The 20,390-nt window shown below is 41.4% G+C and overlaps 1 protein-coding gene across 1 annotated transcript in view; it reads right to left on the reverse strand.

Annotated features, from left to right (window-relative positions):
• Window positions 1–9,412: 9,412 nt before the first annotated feature.
• STK39 (serine/threonine kinase 39) overlaps window positions 9,413–20,390 on the reverse strand; it is a 112,524-nt gene continuing 101,546 nt past the window's right edge. Inside the window, exon 17 of the mRNA XM_035896223.1 lies at window positions 9,413–9,487. Coding sequence (XP_035752116.1) covers window positions 9,413–9,487 — 75 coding nt within the window. The remainder of the gene's footprint in view (window positions 9,488–20,390) is intronic.

The raw sequence follows: 20,390 nt of genomic DNA on the forward strand, positions 1-20,390 counted from the left end.
ACCAGCTTCGGGGCTGCCTCGAAGCACAAGAGCTCAACTGCCTCCACAAAACAGAGTAGACCTAGCTGGAGCAGCTCTGGAGAAGGGCTCTGGGAGGAGCGATGGGAGACAGGACAGGGTGGAAGATTGCATCACTTCCCAACTTCCAACATGGCTTAATTTTAAAAAAAAAAAAAAAAAAAAAAAAAAAACCAAAAAAACCCACAACCTTTGTTTTCATGGACTGTTCCTGCAAAAGTTACCTCGTTCTTCCAGTGGCACCTGGGGGGACACGCCAGAGCCACCACAGGGACCAGCGTAATTCCAGGTCCAGCAGCACAATGGAGCACAGGAGAAGCGTGGGGCTGTCCCCAGCCCTCGGCAGCACTCAGATCCCCAGTCCGGGCCGGCCTCTGTGCAGCTCTGTCCATATCCCTGCTAGCCAGCTGGGCTACAGCTGCTCCCCATTTGCCAGGACAGCAGCACTATGCTAAACCGATTCTCTATAAAGCTTCTACAAAACCATGCTGACTTCCAATAGCATTTGGAGCCTCTGTTTTAGATGAGGTTTTTCTGGTAAATACAAGTTAACATAAGGTAACATAGTATCTGGTTAATATAAGTTTACTTCCAGCTGAACAAGAATAATGATGACAGTTCAGCATAGAAAAAAAAACAAACTATGAAAGATAAACATAAGGGGCCATACAGAGTTACAAAGTATTACTGTATAAATAATTTTTTCTATGCATTGCCTTGGCAGTAATTAGCATAAATAAATACATAAAAAGGTATATTTGATAAGTGGTAGCCCCACGGATACCTGGCATATGCAACAAAGCAGGCCTTTTGCAATTATTAACCAGGCAAAATTTTATCTCAGGCTAAAGAACACTTTTTGCCTCAACTGAATTTGAGAATATATTATCTACATGTTCCAGTACTTCAAAGCATATCCCTCATTAAACCAAAACAGTACCAAACATTTTCAGGATGCCAATTTCGCAGCAAGTAAAACACTGTCACTTCTCTGTAACACTGAAAGCATACATCTAACACACAGTAAATTGGAAAACAAATCTGTTTACTCTCCTGGACTGAAACCGAATGTTTAATTCACTTTGTTGTAATTTTTTGCATCCAACAGCTGTCTTCAATTTAAACTGATGTCAATTTGATTTGCCACAAGGTCACTGGAGTACTCTTCCAAAAGGTATTTTTAGGGTTTTGGTTTATACCAGAAAAGGGGAAGAATATTAAATTTATTTCAGTACTGCTACTCTTAGCATAAACTCTTATGTTGCTTAAAACAATTTATAGGGCATACGCAAATGTAACAGCCCCAGTCATCTTTGGGTTTAAACACATACTGCCTTACTATAAGACATTATATGTAATTCCTTTATTAAAAATTAAAATCTTTGCCTATGAAAAAGACCTTGCTCGACTACGCTGACAATGGAATATGGAGATAATGATAAAAAAAGGGAAAGGAGAAACACTCATGTGCTTAAACACAGCCCTGCGTTAATTTCCACAGACCGATCCAAGCTACGCTACCTTCAACCAGGACAGACCTCAGAGATTCAGAACTTCGTTGGCCTTATAAATCCAACAAAGCAGCACTCTTATACAGTACACACAAATCTGTGAATACAAAGTAGTTTTAAACAAGATAGTAATTTATATAACACAAAATTGTAAGTCAATAGCTCTCATCCAAGAGTCTAGATTTATCTTTGTGAAAATCCTTCGGGGGGCGGGGGGGGGCGAGGGGAGGGAAGTATCAAGGAACACATAAGTGCAGGAGTTTCCTCGCCCTGTCGATCTTTTGTGAAGCATCAGGTTTACAGATGACTTGACTGTGCCCTGTCTGACAGACAGATTTACAAGGTTAGCACCGAACCTAATCAGAAACAATCAGAAACCTCTTTTTCTCCGGTGTCATTTTCTGCTTGGGTGGCTCTGCTGTGCTATTATAAATAGGAAAAGCTTGCAGCACAAGCAGGGTGGAAGACCTCAGGGAGATTTTAATCATCTCCTTCCATTCAAATCGCACCTACTCTTTAATCACGATTGGATCCTTCTCCATGTTATAGCCCCAGGAGTAAACTGAGGAGCTCATAATCAACAATCAGGAGTGAAATTTTAGCCCCATTGAAGCTATTGTGAAGTATTATTAATTCATGGGGCCGAGATTTCAATAATGGTCCTTCCCCCTGGATTCTCTGTTCTAATTTAAGGTGGTTTTCTCCACCGCCTTCCTATTTCTCATAATATAGAGTAAATGCTCCAGTGAAGTTAATGTTTGTTTTAATCAAAGATGCTCTAACAAGGAAGAAAGAAAGAAAAAAAAAAAAAAAAAGATCCTGAATCAACAGGATTCTCAGCTGATTCTCTGAGATGCTGGGAATAGTTCCAGATCTAACAACTCAAATCACATCTCTATTACGTTTTTCCTCAATGTGAATACTTACTTCACAAGAAACTTCCCAGAGAACTGAAAAAAATGGTTAGGAGTTTTAATTTCACAAACTGCACATCTTGCACTGTCAGAAAGATACAGCTTTCACCTTTGCTAAAAGCTCTGCAAACAAAGTAACCTAGAAAACCATTAAATGTATTTCTTGGCCCAAGTACGAAGTCCTTTGTCTCTATAGCAAAGAGAGGCATAGGAAGTTTACCTTTAAGAAGGTACTTTTTGCATCAGAATAGAGCACCTATAACGTCTTGCTTGGGCACATTACAGCTCATCGTTCGCTGTGAGAGTGATGAGCAGCCCCACTGGGGTGCCGATGCCCCGTCGTGCTATGGCAGGGGAACTCTGGCCCACCAGACGGGGTAGGAAGGGACCACTGCCCAACAGGACTGAGTTCTCCCTGGTTCTGAACAAGCTCGTGTTTGCTGGCCATTTGATTTTATACTTTGTTCTTTAGTTTAGCATTTTGTTCTTTCTTGGTCAGTAATAGAGTACTGGCACAACGCAGGGCATTAGCAAAAGATATTCATTTGCCTGAGCAAAGCAACCAAACTTTCAGCAACCTTAATAATATAAATACCAACAGGTTAAGGCTAACAATAACAATGTCGTACTCTGGTCCCTCAACCTTCTTTGATGCATTCGAGAGAAGAGTAACTGTTAAGAGACATAAGGAGCTTTCCTGCCAACAGTCTTCAAAATTTTTCCTTGCCCTTTACATTATGAAACAGCACAGGTACAGGCTCTAATATCAAAGTACATCAGCCTCAGGGGGTTGGTTTTTTTGCTTTGCTTCCCCGGCCCCCACTTTCCTTTTTTTTCCCCCTCCCCCCCTCCCAATACCAGAATGCTTCACAAAACCAGTTCCAAGCTTTCAGCAGCAGAGATGCAGGCAGAAATGCGAACCTCTCCCTTAAAGAGGCTTTCCAATTTAGCACTACACAGTCCATCTTCCAGAACAGAGGAGTTTTGCTACAGGGAGGTATACATTTTTTGCCTATTTATATGTTTTTATATGACCTGAGTAGCAGAGTCCACCTCCTCAAAACCACCGGACACATTCCTGTTCTTCTGGTTCATTATTTTACTTGCCTGTTGATGACGGCCACACGCACTACCTTTATGTGAAGAGATAGCTGTGTTGCCAAATAACCTTAAATTCTGTTACATTTGAGATGTCACACCTTGATTATCCTCAAAGGAAACAAAGCTAGAGCTATAGGGTCTACAGATGCACAGTAAACATGACAAAACTAGAAAAGCCTTTTGCTCAAAGTAAACCTAACGAACCCCAGCATTCCTATGCATGAACAGCACCTTTCCTTAATGAATCTGAATTATTACATGGATGAAAAAAGAACCAAATAACCACTTAGTTTCTTTCCAGGAAGGGGGGATGTCCACATTTGAAAGATAGCTGGGTTTCATTAATTCTTAAGATTTGTACCTATGGGGAAAAATAAAAAAGGAGAGGCGTGTATTTTCCATCTACTTCAATTCTATTTCTCATCGCTGTTCCTCTACATAAACGCATCCACTTGCGTAAGTGATTTTCTACACCCCACTGAGACAGTAAACAAGCACAGCCTTTCAAATTCACATTTGAAAATTAGATGACAAAATATTCATGCCCTGAAAAGGGCAAGATTGCCTCCCTATTGGTTTATGCAGTGAAAATTAAATATTTATCCTTCTTACCATACACTCTTCCAAGCCCCTGTAATTGCGCATTGATCCACCATTGCCCATATTCTGAACATTATTAGAAGCAGACAACGTCACAACTACTGAGTTTGGTTCAACATTACCGTGACTATGCAAGCAGCCTGACGCGCATCAATCTAACAATCATAAAGCAGCTATAAAACCACATTTTTATGTGCACTGTAATGTTACTTTTAGTCACTGAGGGAAAATGAATAACTAAAAATGTCACACTGCTCAACTAATACACCCGGATATTTCATCCGACCATTGTGTAATGAAACACAAGTAAAACAGACTTTGTCAGAGTTTTCATGGTTTGAGTAAATCCAGCTGCTCCACCAGCAGATTAGCAGAGCACATACACAGGGAACTCGAAGATGGAGGCTCCTGCTGCTTTTCCAACTCCTCATTTTAAAGTAATTAGCATTCTTAGTGCATCCACAGGCATGAGTACATTGCAAGAGGGTGGAAAGGCTGCCCACTTGATGCAGTGGAAAAACCCACAGCAATTCACTGAATAAAGTTATATCGCAACTGATCCAGAGGAAAAAAAATATACCAACTGCTATTTGTTATCAACAAAATCTCATATTTTTTTGCTGCTTTGAAAAAAACACTGGGGGGAGGGGGCATCCTCTGCTCCCTGCTAAAGAAAAATCAGCATTTTCAATGCACTCAATTAGCAGTGTTTTAGGTCTGTGTCAGATTCATCATCAGAGCTAATTGATTTCAGGCACAGGCCAATCTTACCACCCAACATCATTATGCAGAGGTAGGTGGTGAAAAGGAAAACAAATCTCTGATTAAGAAAAGCATGAGGGGGAGGCACACCATTTACAAGCTGCACACAGCGTTCCCTCTCTGAGAAACAGCAGTGTTTAAAAACATTCTGAAGGGATGCCCCAAAATCAGATTTTATAGGACTGCTCTGGAAGGCCCCAGATTGGAGATTTTAAATTAGACCAATCTGGCTGACAAGGCACACATTCATCTTTATCTCAGGAGAGAACGTGGGGGAGAGAAAATTCAGTGACATTTCCTGGCTTATCTCGCTGCTCCCCCTTCCACCTCCACGCACCAAGCAGAAGGGTGCTCTGGGACAGAGGGGTCTATAGAGGAAATTGTGGTAGCACGTAGGAGGGTATTTCTAGAAAGCAAAAGCGTCACAACTAGCTAGCTGCACTGCAGTTTGAATGCAACTCTCTGTATGTGTCAGTGGGAAAATCTGAAGTCAGCACTTGTCAGAGGAAAAAGACGTGCGCTCCCGCTCTCTTGGCATGAAAAGCATACGTTGCCAGAGCAGGAGGCAGCTCTCCTGGCCCGAAGCCCACGCTGGAGTCCCAGGAGAGAAAAGGCGGGAAACGTCCCTCCTCTCCTTTATTCTCCAGACCTGGTTTTGTGCTGAGCTAAATTTGGTGTTTATATTCATCCTTTTTAGCACTTTGGAAATAATAAATTACAGAGCTGTGTTTCATCCACTGACTTCCATCTCAGTTCACAGCACAGAGCTACTTCCAGCACGCTGAAGCGGAGCACAGTGACAGGGCTGGCTCCACAGACATCAACATTCATCAGCCCACAGAGCCTCAAGTGCCCAGCTGCAAGCACTGGCATATAACATCACTACAGATGACTGTATTTTTAGAACCATATAATTAAGCCCTATTTTCCTGGCTTCAGAGACAGCTATATGGGTAGGTCACCTGTTCCAGCTTCACCTCGTTAATTAGGGACCTCTTCCTAGAGATGCAACCAGGTGCTCCAGCCAGCAACAGGCCTGAGGTATTGTCTAGCAACACCTTTCTAACAGGAACACCACAACCGCTCTGGGGCAAGTCATGTCATACATATGACAACTGTACCCATCTCCTAAATGCTTTTCAATGTAAACATGAATAAATGAATAGCTACCGGTTTCCTCTTTTCCCTTGTTATTCACCAGAGGATGTGAATATAGTATTCAGAAAGCAAATTCCCATTACATTTGGTATCTATTTCTACTCTATCATTGCTTGCACACTACTTTTTACTGCAACCTCCTGTGTATTTTACCTTTCTTTCACCTATATATAGCTGCAAGAATAAACTACTTATAAACTTCATTTTAACAGACGCTAAAGCTTTAGCTACCTTTTCTTTCAGATCATTGTCCTTCTGAACTCATTTCACTCACATTGTATTTATTCACAATACCTCAGCAGCACCCAAAAAACTTTGACAAAACCAACACAGCTGCAATAAGTAACACTGCTGCATGAATTTGCCATCTCAGTGAACCAAGGAAGCTCAGTGAAGCACTGGTATGTTTCTGCATCAGACTGCAAGTGAGCAGCAACTGTTACAGCTTTATCTTGGTACAATACTGCTGACTGCTTCAATTAAAGTATTACATTCTTCTTTATTTAGATACCTCCTGCAGCCCCAACCAACACAGCAGATGAGCACTTTTGACAGTTGCTACTCATACCCCAACACCTTTTTCCCAGCCTTCAGGGAGGCGTATAGCAAGTGGAACACGATTTTCATCCAATTATATATTCCCACTTCTTTTATAGATCTGTGAAAACAACAAGCTTCCCTGAGCCTTCATTTCTTTGCCTGAAAAAGAAAGCTAACCAGCTAACTGCTTTGCAGGTGGATTAGTCAATACCGCTGCAACGTTTTGAGAAGCATACATTAGTGTATGTAACAAAAAATAACTTAACAGCAATGCTCTGAACTTAACTCCTTTGGGTCTCACTCAGCATCCACCCCACTGCAGCATTGCAGATTACCAACTGTTTCCCTTGCAGATGCGTAATTTAAGGTACCTTTCAATTTACTCTTACTCCAACACAAAGGTTGCTAATGGATAACTTGCTGCCGAATTGCAGCCTGCTCCCAAGATCAGACAGAACACAGTGCCCTACGATCTCACCCCCCACAGCCGAGGCGGAGGCTCCCCCCCCCGGGGGGCAGTTGGGGGGGTCCCTCCATGGTGGCGCCGCTGGCACCTGCCGCAGGTCCCCTGCCCGGCTCCCCCTCCGGCTGGCCCCCGGGAGCCAGGCCCGAAGCACGCACAAGCTGACTGAGGCAAAGCCTTAGCCAAGGCAAGGCAAGGGATGGACGGCCGAGTACAGGGCGCTAAGGTAAGACACCCTTAATGGGGAAGAAATACCAAGCAGATTATCAGTAATGCCACACCCACACTTGCAAAGACACCCCAAAGCTAAGGGAAGACACACCATTTTTTGTCACTGAGGAAATTTGGTACTTACCATTTCTGTTTGCTGCCCGCAGCTGGCTGCAGGCCAGGCCCCACAAGAGCACAGGGCCCTTCCACCCCACAGCACAGCACCCAGCCCCTGCCACACTGCCAAAACCCAGGGCCAGGGCTCCCCACGCTAATGGGCCTGAGGGCACCAATTGCCCGAGGAGGGCCTGAACCACCCCAGCGAGCCTCAGCTGTGGCCACCAGCCCCGCACCTGGGGCTGGGGGCAGCAGGTCTCAGCCCCCACCCCACCCCGCCCCGGGCCCCTCTCACCCTCTTCCCCACACAAACCTGCATCCCATGGGCATACAGGTCCTGCCCTGAATAACCTAATGATTTCTTGAAGTGCAAACACCTTAGGAGTCTTAAAAATGGCTTACACAAAGCACTGGAAAGCAAGCAGTCAAGAGCAACTCTCTCCCATGAGCAAGAAAGCAATGTTTTCTCCCCTTCTCCTCCACAAAGCCAGGAATCAGGTCCCTTGCGCAGGTGCCGCTTGTAAATTAAGTAAGGGCAGCAGACACTTACAACATCAACCTGCTGCGCAGCCATTGAAATGCATACAGAGCATGGAAATTCAAAATACAAATCTGTTTGTGCCATACACTTTTATTTTATTTTATTTTTTTTAAACTTTGCAGTCATCTTGGAGTAATCATCATGTAAACAGTAGGATGGGATGGGATTACATTGAGTCGTATGCAAATGGCTCTAGAACACCTCAACGATTATGACAAGGCATTATAAATAACTTCTCTTAATAATATATATTTGCCATTTTTAGTACATTGAAGAGCTGCCGATTATCTAGGATTAGCTAGGAAGTAGTTTAAATTGTAACCTCCAAGAAACATGTCTCCAAATTTGAAAGTCTTTCTAAAGTTTGCTAGCTCCATAACATCTATGTCACAGGTTAAGCATAAGACTACTTGGGTCAGAACTGTTTTCTTTGTAACAGTTTTACTTGATCATTGCACAAAGCCCTATTATTTTCACTCCACCTTGGTAACTTCAAGTAAAGCTTCAGTTCCTTTCTTCAAGTTTTTATCACCTGTATGAAACTGGTTTCTATCATTAAGGATAAGTCAGATCAGAGACGGACACAGTAAGCAGTCTACCTTAACGACAACAGTTCAAAGTAGTTCTAGCTCAGACTCCCCAATTAAGCATAGTCAAAATACTCTAACACCTTTGCTACTGTATATCCCCTCCTTGCCCAGATAACTATATGTATTTATATATATTGTACCATATGTATGGTACTTCTAGAAAATGGAGATTATTTATTTAAGCAGCCTCAGGCACATTCTTAAAACATTAATGTCTGCAAGGCACCTCCCACTCCCTTAACAATCAGTTTGTGGACTGGTTTTTAGACATACAACCAACAAAAGCTTGCTAATGCCTAATTAATTTATTTCAAAAAAACTCTAGAAGTTACCAAATACTTCAAAGATATACCTGAATTTTTTTTGAATAATGGGAGATTAACTGCAAATAGCGCGTAATCAAGTCAAATCATTTTCTTATTACTAGGATGTGTAATGCATAAATATATGAAAAATAAAATTCACAGTTTTAAAACTAGAATTCAAGTTTGGCTAATAATTCTTAACTTTTATATTTATGTTAATCTCTAAGTATAACAGAACAGAGGCAGTATTATCAACCACAAGTACAGGTAAAATAGTATCACTCAAAGTTTATGAAAGAAGTAAGCTTGATAGAAAATTCCTTTTGTAACCAATAAATACAGACACCTGAGTGCATTTCCACAGGCTTTTCACTTAGGGGGAATCCAAATCAACGGCTAAGAGACATTTAGTAGCATTTTGAATGTTAGCAGCAGCGGTGTAGCTGTGGGCTTTGCTTGTTCTGACTTTGTGAATTGCTAGAGAATGAAGCAGAACTCAGTGTGTGGTGCATTAATTTTCCTTTGCATCTAAGCTGGCCTCTTCGCAATCTCGCAATTCGGCTTGGGGTCAAGGGACAGACATCAGCTGACACTTAACTGAGCAAACCCAATCAGTTTCACTTCATCAGGAATCTCAGTGCCATCACAGCCAGAGGCCTGCAAGTACAAACAGAAATATTTAGTATATACATGCTACAAAGGAAGATTTCACAGCCAGGCTATAAATTTTCCCCATATTGCCTAGTCAGCAAACAGCTTACTTGAAGGAAAGTTTTCAGACTGCTTGGCGTATCCTATGTCAGTGTCAGCCACCTGCATCCTCCATGTTAGCAAACTCTTTTAATCAATATTGAAAATGATGAAAAAAATACCAGGAAATGAACACTTACAGACACAAATTCTTTAACCCAGAGTTTCCAGACTGAAACTTTTTCATGTGAGCACACTGTTTTCATTCATGGAGAGCAAATAACCTACATGTATAAAATCCATCTTTAACTGTTGTGCTGTAAGACACCAATTGTCTCATGAGTCCAGCTACCAAGCCTGTCTGGAATACCAATCTACTGAATTTTTAAACAAGAGATTGAAGCAGTCTACAAAGAGTAAATACTAAGATTTGTGAAAGGACAGCTTCTTTCTGACAGTACAATCTAATACTTAAAATTGTATAGTTGAGATTCTTCAGTAAAGTCTGTCACAGTACAAACTGGCACAAGTAATCAGTTCATTTTTCACAAATAACGGTAAGAATATAAAACCACCTTACTCAGGAATGAACTGTCACTTTACGTCTGCTTTAAAAAATTATACATGCTGTGAGCAAAATATTTTTATATTCTGATTTTTAAATGCAAAATTTGCTTCTGTAGGACAGAAGTGACTGCATTTCAAATAAAGTTTTCTTCATTCTTCACCTGTGTGGTAGATAATCAAAATAATAATACAATTGTTTGAACAGTGTGTAATGGTAAATTACTTATGACAGATGCCTTTAGACTCTTTGGCATATTCCCCCCAAAACCATCAGAACAATTGGTTCACCCTATAAAAATGCTCTTGATCCTCTCATTGCATTAGTAGCAGTTGAACCCTTGAGTAGAACTGGTTTGTGTATATGCAATACAAGGAGAAGACCTTTCATGAGTTTTCATGACCAAAAATAAACTCGCTCAATACTTGTGGAAGCATTACATTGGGCTACTCCTTCAAATTTCCTTTGATCAGACACAGAGAACAGAAGTTCTCTCTTCAGAGAGTATTTCACAGGTCTTATTCCACTAAAGTAGCAAGTTAAACTTGTCTGAGATCATCACCATTGGTTACTATTAAGATATCTCAATGTTTTTTGGATTACAAATTTACTAAATAAATGGAGTTTGAATTTTGCACTTAAAATGTGACAAAAACCCCTAATATTAACAACACTGTTCTACACTCTAGCTAACTATCAGTCTCCTCAAAGTCATACTAAGTAACATATCTAGATACCTATAGATTTTTTAAATGCCTTCCTTGTCAAGAAATATTGTCTAATATTTAATGCACCTGGAACTTATATTTTGTGCTTAGCATAAGTACAACTACTATATACATATGGCGACATGAAAGAAAAGTTCTTAGAAGTTGCAATTCACTATTTAATGTCTGAATGCATCCTTTCATTAATGGTTTTTTCCTCCCTTCTTATATGAAAAATCCTTACAAAAAATGCAAACTATGCTGCACAATAATTTGTGTTTCCTTGAGTGTTGTCAAAATTACTTGTGTATTAAAGCAGCCTCCTTCCCAAAGTGTGGACAGCTGGATCCTGCAGGGAAGTCATCATTCTGTTAGCCAAGACAACTAAGGGAGGCTTAATACCATATAAGTTCTGTAGAATAACATCATTGTGAGATCACAGATGCACTGTTAAAAAAATATGCAAGAGGGAGATCCAAATGTAAAGACAGATTCATCCAGACACCTCACTTTAATAACTTTCTTTACCATTTTGGCAATAAAGACAAAACCAGTTAAGACATAAGATGCTGCTCTTTTTTCTCCAAAGATGAAAATGCTTGCCGTTTGAGTAGAAATATATACCAGCAAAATACCAGCAAAAGTGAAGGGATGCAAAAGGGTTAACAAAAGGACCTTTGTGACGCCAACTGTAGATATTTCTTAAATTGCTAGCATTGTGTTTTAGATTAACTTACTAATCATATGAAGTAAACTATAGATAAGAAACTAACACTGTAGGGAATGTGAAAGAGGAGAGATTAGTAGCCAATCGCCCATCTTTGTTGCAGGCCTTGGAAGGCATGTAGGAGAACAAAGCGTCTGGCACTTTGTCGATATGAGGATAGCCAAGGATGGGGAGCCGGCTGGTACCGGCTGTGTTGTTCTGACAGTGGAATAAGGGGGGTAGAAGCTGGAGTTCACCAAAAGGACAAGGTAAAGAAGAGGAGTGGATGAAGTAAACGACCCCTGAAGACCACCAACTCAAATCACTGAGCACGCGCAACTGGGAGGAGAATATGTAAGCGATTTCCAGGAATTAATTTACCTATCCCTGCCTTTTTCGAGGAATGTAATACATATGTATGTGATATGACAATATAACCATGAATTGTTTTACAGTCGGAGCGCACATTAGGAGGAGCAATCCCCTTCACCTCCGCTGCGACAATCAAGAATACGTGCTTGATAGTCTGGCAAATTGACTATTGAGTCCTGATTTTGGCTTTTCACGGCTTCAGTTGGCACCTCAAATGGGACCCTCTCTGCTCAGCTGCAGGATCCGCTGAGAGGGGACTCCCTAGGGTACCCCTGGGATCTTCCCAGATGGACTCCTCGACTCACCTGAATCACTGCGGGAGCAGACAAGGACCATCTTCTGGAAAGGTATTTTTAAACATTTTTATTGGGTAAGGTTAGCCAAGTGGTAAAGACCAGTAGGGGTAGGCAAGCCCAGTGTTAAGCTCGAGCCCCAAAAGGTAGTACTGACTCAGTGGCCGTAAGTTGGTACCTGGTGTGGTAGTCACTTGGTTAAATGAATGATTACCTGGAGTGTGTTAATCGGAATTGGTATTTTGGGAATATTGTTTTTTGTGTGCTATTGTTGTAGTAAGTGTTGTGGGGTTCCACTAGCCGTATGAATATGTGCAAAAAGACTGCTATCTTCTCTGTAACTGGAGGTGTAAGAGATCAGCACATGTTTGTACTACTTGTGGTAGTATTGGTATTGTGATACAGTGTTGATCTATTGCTATTGATCTTGGATATCGTTATAAGGAACTGGGTATTGAAGACTGGTTTAAGTTTGACAAACTGTGTGAGTGAACTGAGTTAACTCTGGTGTGAGTAGTGAATGACTGGAATGCAGCACAGCTGCAGGGCGAGTGCGGAGTTCTGATCTGTGGTTCTGTTATCCAGCCAGGGGTATGGCCAGAGACAAACGAAGTGATTGTAGGGTCTTAGGACCCTTATAACCTTATTGCCTACTCGATTACTGACCAATACTGTGCTATTCTGATTCATTTATATACACAGTAACGTTTGTGTGCGGCATAAAAAAGAAAACAAAATGGGGGGGAAACAGCAGTGAGATTCTAAAGAAAAGTCCTTTAGGGTGCATTTTGGCATACTGGAAGGAGACAGGGGGACCCCCAGGAGGGGTCGTGGACAGGAAAAGTTTGATAAAATATTGCAATCAGTGGTGGCCACTGTATAAATTGGATAATGAGGAAAAATGGCCTTTCAACGGAACTTTAAATTATAACACCTTAATGCTATTTTTAAGGAGAGAGGGAAAATGGGATGAGGTATTGTATGCTGACATGTTCTTTGAATTGAGAGACCACCCTGAGTGGCAGAAGGAGTGTGGTATAAATATTCCCCCACGGGATCCTTTGGTGTTGGCATTAGAGTAGGAGAAGAGAAATAATGAGAAGGAACAGGGCAAGTTGAAGAGGTGTTGTTCGGCTTGTATTGGACAGAGGTGTCTGAAGGTGAAAGAACCTAAGAGAAAGGAGGAGATACACGAGGATTCTTTATTAGATGGACCTGTGTGTCGGCCTAGATCCCCTTCACTGTCTTTGCTTCCTACCCCTAGATCAGGACTATCTTCCCCAGAGTTGGGAGATGAAGAAGAAAGTGGTACGGAGAAAGGGACTGGTATGTCTTCTCCGATCACTTCGAACTAAAGTGATAGCTCCACTGCAGGAAGCAGTAGGACCAGATAGACCAGTTAAAGTTAAAGTACCCTTTAAAGATAGTGATTAGAGTTGCTGGTAATCAAGTGGAGGCACAGATAGCAGGGGACCGTGAATGATCGTGTCCCATTGCAGGGACCACCTGGAGGGTGGGACCTTAATGATGCAGGTCAATATCAGCTATTGAAACAGTATCAGAAGTGGATTAAATATGGAATAGGGAATGCAGTACCAAAAGCGGTGAATTGGTCAGCACTCTATGTGGTAAAACAGGAGTATAACGAGAACCCTACTAACTTTCTGGAATGTTTAAGAGAAGCAATGAGAAAATATACTACCCTAGATCCCTCCTCTGAGGAGGGACAACAGCAGCTAGTCTCCCTGTTCCTAGGACAGTCTTCAGTAGACATTAGAAGAAAACTGCAGCGGGTTAAGGAACCTGATAATAAGAATTTAGAAAGATTGTTTGAAGAGGCTTGAAGAGTTTTTAGGAATCGAGAGGATACAGAAGGTGGAAGGATGACTAAGGTAGCTACAGCCACGGTGGCAGTATTAGAAAAGAAAGGAACGACTGGTAATGGTGGAAGAGGCAAACTGTTCAGGAATAGGCTGTTGGACAGGAATCAGTGTGCAGTTTGTAGGGAGAGAGGACATTGGAAACCAACGAGTGCCCAAAGCGTCAGAGGAGAAACTTGATAGCTGAAGTTTAAGTTGATTGACAGGGACCCGGGACATCTACCCTAGAGGATCCACTGGTTAAAATAAAGCTAGGGAAAACAGAAAGAGAAGTAGAATTTTTGGTAGACACTGGCACTTCATATTCGGTTTTAAATCAGGAATTAACTCCAGTCGGTGAGGATTTTGTCAAGGTAATAGGAGCAACTGGCCAACAAGAGAAGGCATACTTTCTAAAACCACTCAAATTTAAGTTGGGAAAACAGACTGGGGTACATCAGTTCTTGTATTTACCTAAATCACCCAAACCCCCTATTGGGACAAGATTTGTTAGAACAACTAGAAGCTGAGATAACTTTCAAACAGGGAAGTATGGAGTTAAAAGTAAAAGAGGAACAACTGATTCAGCTTCTGAACCTGGCATTAATCTCTCCTAAAGAGGAAGAAGGGACTTCAGGGGAGATAGAAGAGATAGTCAACGAGGTATTTCCGGGGCTATGGGCTACAGGGACCCCAGGAAGAGCAAAAAATGCTACCCCTATAGTAATAGAATTTAAAGAGGGGTTCAACAGAAACAATACCCCCTGAAAACTGAAGATTGTAAAGGGATAGAGAAACCAATAAGCAGTTTGCTGCAAAACAAACTACTTGTTGAATGTGAATCTGAATACAATACTCCTATGCTGCCTGTTAAGAAGCCTGATGGTAGTACAGGATCTGAGAGCAATTAACAAAATAACTAAGGATCTCCACCCTGTGGTGGCTAGCCCATACAATTTATTGACAAAGTTAAAAACGGAACAAGCCTGGTTTACAGTTCTACATTTAAAGGATGCATTTTTCTGCTTGCCCATAGCCAAGGAAAGTCAGAAATTGTTTGCCTTTGAGTGGGAAAGCCCCTCAACAGGACGCAAGACCCAACTATCCTGGACAGTGTTGCTCCAAGGATTCAAGAACAGCCCAACCATTTTGGCAATCAATTAGCCAAAGAACTTGAGTCTTGGAATCCCCCTCTAGTTAATGGAATGCTTTTACAGTATGTGGATGACTTGTTAATAGCCACAGAAACACAGGAAGAGTGTATTCAAAGGACTGTAAGCTTATTAAACCTTTTAGGCTTAAATGGATATTGAGTCTCACAACAGAAAGCCCAGATGGTGCGACAGCAGGTGACTTATCTAGGATATGAACTTTCTGGAGGACAACGGGAACCGGGGACATCATGAAGAGAAGCAATCTGCAAAACCCCTCTTCCCCAAATGATAAAAGAACTCAGAACGTTCCTGAGGATGACCGGTTGGTGTCGCCTGTGGATTGATAACTATGGACTACTGGTAAGGCCTTTATATGAACTTTTGAAGGAAAATCCTAGACAGCTAAAATGGACTAAGTGTGCCAGAGATGCTTTTAAAGCTCTTAAGAAAGCCCTCATGAAAGCTCCAACTTTGGGGCTACAGGATCCTACCAAACCCTTTTGGCTATATTCCCATGAGAGACAGGGAATAGCCTAGGGGTCCTTGCTCAAAAAACAGGACCCTACACAAGAGCTGTGCCCTATTTTTCAAAAAACTCAATGAGACCAGTAAAGGCTGGCCAGGCTGCTTGAGGGCAGTAGCAGCAGTAATCCTGAATATTGAAGAGGCACGAAAATTCACCCTCGGGCAAAAGGTGATGGTGTTGGTGACACACGCAGTTTCAGCAGTACTAGAACAGAAATGGAGCCATTGGCTTTCTCCTTCTAGGTTTCTGAAATACCAGGCCATTCTGGTAGAATCGGATGATATATCACTTGAGACTACTTAAGACTTCTAACACTGTAAACCCAGCTTCTTTCCTGAATGAGCTCACAGCTACAGTAGAACCACTGGGACACAACTGCACAGAGACCATGGAAGTTGTCTACTCCAGCAGACCGGACCTAAAAGATGTACCACTAGAAAACGTGGAGGTTTCATGGTACACTGATGGTGGCAGTTTCATCACAGGAGGTACCCGAATGGCGGGATATGCAGTTACCACCACTGAAAAGGTAATCGAAGCCCAGCCGTTACCGGTTGGAACATTGGCACAGAAAGCAGAAATTATTGCCCTAACTAGGGCCCTAGAACTGGCAAAAGGAAAAAGGGTTAATGTTTGGACGGACTCTAAGTACTCATTTGGAGTAGTCCATGCTCATGGAACCATATGGAAAGAACGGGGACTCCTGACTAGCCAAGGAAAAAAGATAAAACATGCTGAAGAAGTACTCCGGCTGTTGGAAGCAGTCCAACTACTGCTTGAAGTTGCCATCATGCACTGCCGAGGACATTCAAAGGGTAATACTGACTCAGAAAGAGGTAAAAATCTGGCAGATTATGAGGCTAAACGGGCAGCAGAAAAAGCAACTTTAAAGGTAGTCTCAGCTTTATTTCCTGATAATAGGCATGAAAGCCTAACAGAGGTAGAACAACTAAATTATTCTAAGACTGATTTGGAATTAATACAAGAATTAGGAGGAAACATCCCTGATAAGGGATGGGCCCAGTCACCTGATGGGAAAATTATATTACCTTCAAAATTAGTATGGTGTTTAGTAAGGAAAGAACATGAAAGGACTCACTGGGGAGCAGATGCCCTGTATAAATATTTGGGCCAAAGACGGATAGAACAAAACTTATATGCCACTGTGAATCAGGTAACACAACAGTGTGAAATTTGTCTTAAAAATAACTCTAACACAGGGAACCATTTGCAATGGGGTGTGATCGGACAGAGAAACTCCCCTGGAGACCAGTGGCAAATTGATTTTTCTGAACTCCCAATAAAAGGGGGGGCGTCGATACTTATTGGTACTTACAGATACCTTCTCAGGCTGGTCAGAGGCTTTTCCATGTAGAACCAATAAAGCAAGGGAGGTAACCAAAGCATCGTTGAACCAGATTGTACCATGATTTGGGGTACCTCTCACAGTTTCTTCTGATAGGGGGATACATTTCTGTGCACAAGTAGTTCAACAAGTGAGCAAAATCGTGGGTATTGATTGGCAGCCTACATACTCCTTACCGACCACAAGCTAGTGGTCAGGTAGAAAAGATAAATCATTTAATTAAGCAACAGATAGCAAAGATCTGTCAGGATTCTAACCTGTATTGGTATCAGGCCTTACCCATAGCTTTACTCAGGCTACGGGTCAAGCCAAGAGTTAAAGAAAATTTGAGTCCTTTTGAAATATTGTATGGTAGACCGTATCAAGCTAAGTTTGGAAAAGGAGATGTTGGCCAAATTGGAGATATGAGCCTCCAACAAGATCTGATATCATTAGGGAAACAATTGTAACAGGTAAATAAACAAGTTCTGGGAACCAGAGCAAAGGGACTGGATCATCTGGTCCACCCTTTTGAGACTGGAGACTGGGTTTATATTAAGACTTTTTCAGGTGATCCTCTCCGAGAGAGGTGGGATGAACCTTACCAGGTGCTTCTGACCACCTTCACTGCAATCAAAATCAAGGAACAAACGCCCTGGATCCACTACTCTCGAGTGAAGAAAGCTCCAGGACAAGTCTGGACTTCTGAAGCCAAAGGACCTTTAAAACTTAAACTGCGGAGGCAGAATGATGGGTCGAGACATGTCTATTGTAATAATAACCATGAGCCAAATTTTTCGGGTTATAGGATGGAAACAGAATTTATATCTCTCCCTGGTTCAGAATATCACCCAAATTTTCAACAAAAATGACTGTTGGATTTGTACCCAGATGCCTAGAAATTTAAACCATGGGTTGCCCTTAATAGGAATCCCAATTCCAGCTAAAATATCTTGGTCCTCCTTATGGATAAATACCACCCTGAACAACAGCAGGGGACAGGAACAAGAACTGGATATATCCGACCTGACACCACAGGAGCCTTATAGTACCTGCATTCAGAGATGCAACCCCCCGAAAGGGATGGGCAAGATAGACTGTCAGGATAACACAGTGTTTGTAGGAAATTTTACTAATTGTAATCAAATAGAAAATATTGGAACCCACATAGCTAAGGTTACCGAGTGGCCAGTACCTGCTGGAACAGGATGGTACTGGTTGTGTGGGAATAAAGCCCGAAAAATATTGCCATTAGGATGGAGAGGAACTTGCACCCTTGGAGCTGTAGTTCCGAACATTACTATTCTAGATAAAACACATCCACAGACTGGATGGATAAAACCTTACTTCATGAGAATGAAAAGAGCTAGTAATGCTATAGCTGAGAGGCCTACTGCCTTTCATAGTTTTATAAGATGGCTCATTCATTCACTAGGAGTGACTGAGTTAGAGAAAACTATAGTGAATATTTCAGCAGTAATAGAGAATATTGAGAATAAGACCGCTGATGCTTTGCAGGCACTACAAATTGAGGTATCTAGCTTGTCAAAGGTAACAATGCAGAACAGGATGGCCCTCGATTTATTATTAGCTTCCCAAGGTGGTGTCTGTACAATCATAAATACAAGCTGTTGTGTATATATAGATCAAAGTAGCAGGATCTCTACAGATCTAGAGGAAATCCAGCAACAGATTAAAATATTACATGCAGTAGGAAAAGACGATACTTCCTTTGGGTTCCAAGAAGTCTGGGAGAAGTTGACATCATGGTTGCCAAATTTTGGGTGGCTAAAGCAGATCTTTGTATCATTATTCTAATAGTCCTAGGACTCATAGTATGTATTATGCTTAGGTGTTTCTTATGGTGTTGCCAGAGGATGAGAGATCATTATTCTCAATGGAAAAAGAACAACCCCTGAAGACCACCAACTCAAATCACTGAGCATGAACAACTGGGACAAGAATATGTAAACTATTTCCGGGAACTAATTTACCTATCCCTGCCTTTTTCAAGACATGTAATACATATGTATGTGATATGACAATATAACCATGAATTGTTTTACAGTCAAAGCGCACATTAGGAGGAGCGATCCCTGTGCGTCCGCCGCGGCAATAAAGAATACCTGCTTGATAGTCTGGCAAATTGACTATTGAGTCCTGATTTCGGCTTTTCACGGCTTCAAAAGCAATCTGCAAGCAGTAAGATACTAACCAGATTCCTTGTCCACAAACAGTAGTGGACAAATCTTAGACGAAAGAGCACTTTTCAGTTGAATTCTCTAAATGGATATAGGATTAGCTACATTTAGACGCTGAATCCCCATGAAATATTTACCAACAAAACATGTTTTAATCAAGTTGTATACAAGTGCTGCTCTCAAATTTAGTGAGACCTTGCTAAGAGGTAACAAAGAGTTCTCCTAGGCAACAATTAATTTAGCAACTCCACTACACAATACAGAAACAGAACATAAATTAATCCAAGGATAAGAATAAATTAGGATACTTCTTGTGGCTATGTTCTTTTCCCAGGAAGTAGGGAACTAATGCAGTAAACCTATGTTAAAAATATCAGGAAGAAACTTAGGTTAAAAAGTTAACCTCAGGAATTGTTACCTAACCAATGGAACTAACCTTGAGAAGGGACAAATATGTTGATTTTGGATTGTCTGTTAATTCTGATAATTGCAAGGAGTAGGATTGTAACAGCATTCACTCACTGGAATCTGAAATACCATGTGACGTTGACTGCACCCCAGCAACTGAATCACAGAAATACCAACCTAAATTTTCAAGTGGATTTGTTTTCAATGTATATAAACATTAACTGGATACTATGGGGTATTATATTTTGGAGTCTCAAGCCTCTATTTTAAGTGTGTGAACTAGAAACCCAGACTTCTACAGAGCCTCTGGAATATCTATGTATCTAAATGCTCCTGGTGAGATGTCAGTGACTACACCATAAAGGTAAGTTAGATGTTCAGACAGCAACAACACAGATCGGCTGCAAAGAGAGAAGCATTAGCCTTTAAGCTATATTTAGATAGTAAGGTCCATAGAAACAAAACAATTTGAGTTACATGTCCTTATTCCCCCACCCCAAACCCTTCTCAAAAGAAATGTTTAAGTTCTGGTAATTTTACTGGACAGTAGAGGAAAAATGAGTCCAAATGATTTGATCAGTTAAAACTACTCAAATCTGTATTTAAAAAATGACATGGGAAGAACAATCCTGAATTAATACATTACCATCAACTAGGTCACTTACTCTCTAAAAATGGCTCTCTATAGCCCATCTGAAGCAGCTGCTTTTATAAACAAATCTGTGATTCTGGAG

The sequence above is a fragment of the Egretta garzetta genome, unplaced genomic scaffold (assembly GCF_000687185.1).
Source record: "Egretta garzetta isolate BGI_Z169 unplaced genomic scaffold, ASM68718v1 scaffold16, whole genome shotgun sequence".
Lineage (NCBI taxonomy): Eukaryota > Metazoa > Chordata > Aves > Pelecaniformes > Ardeidae > Egretta > Egretta garzetta.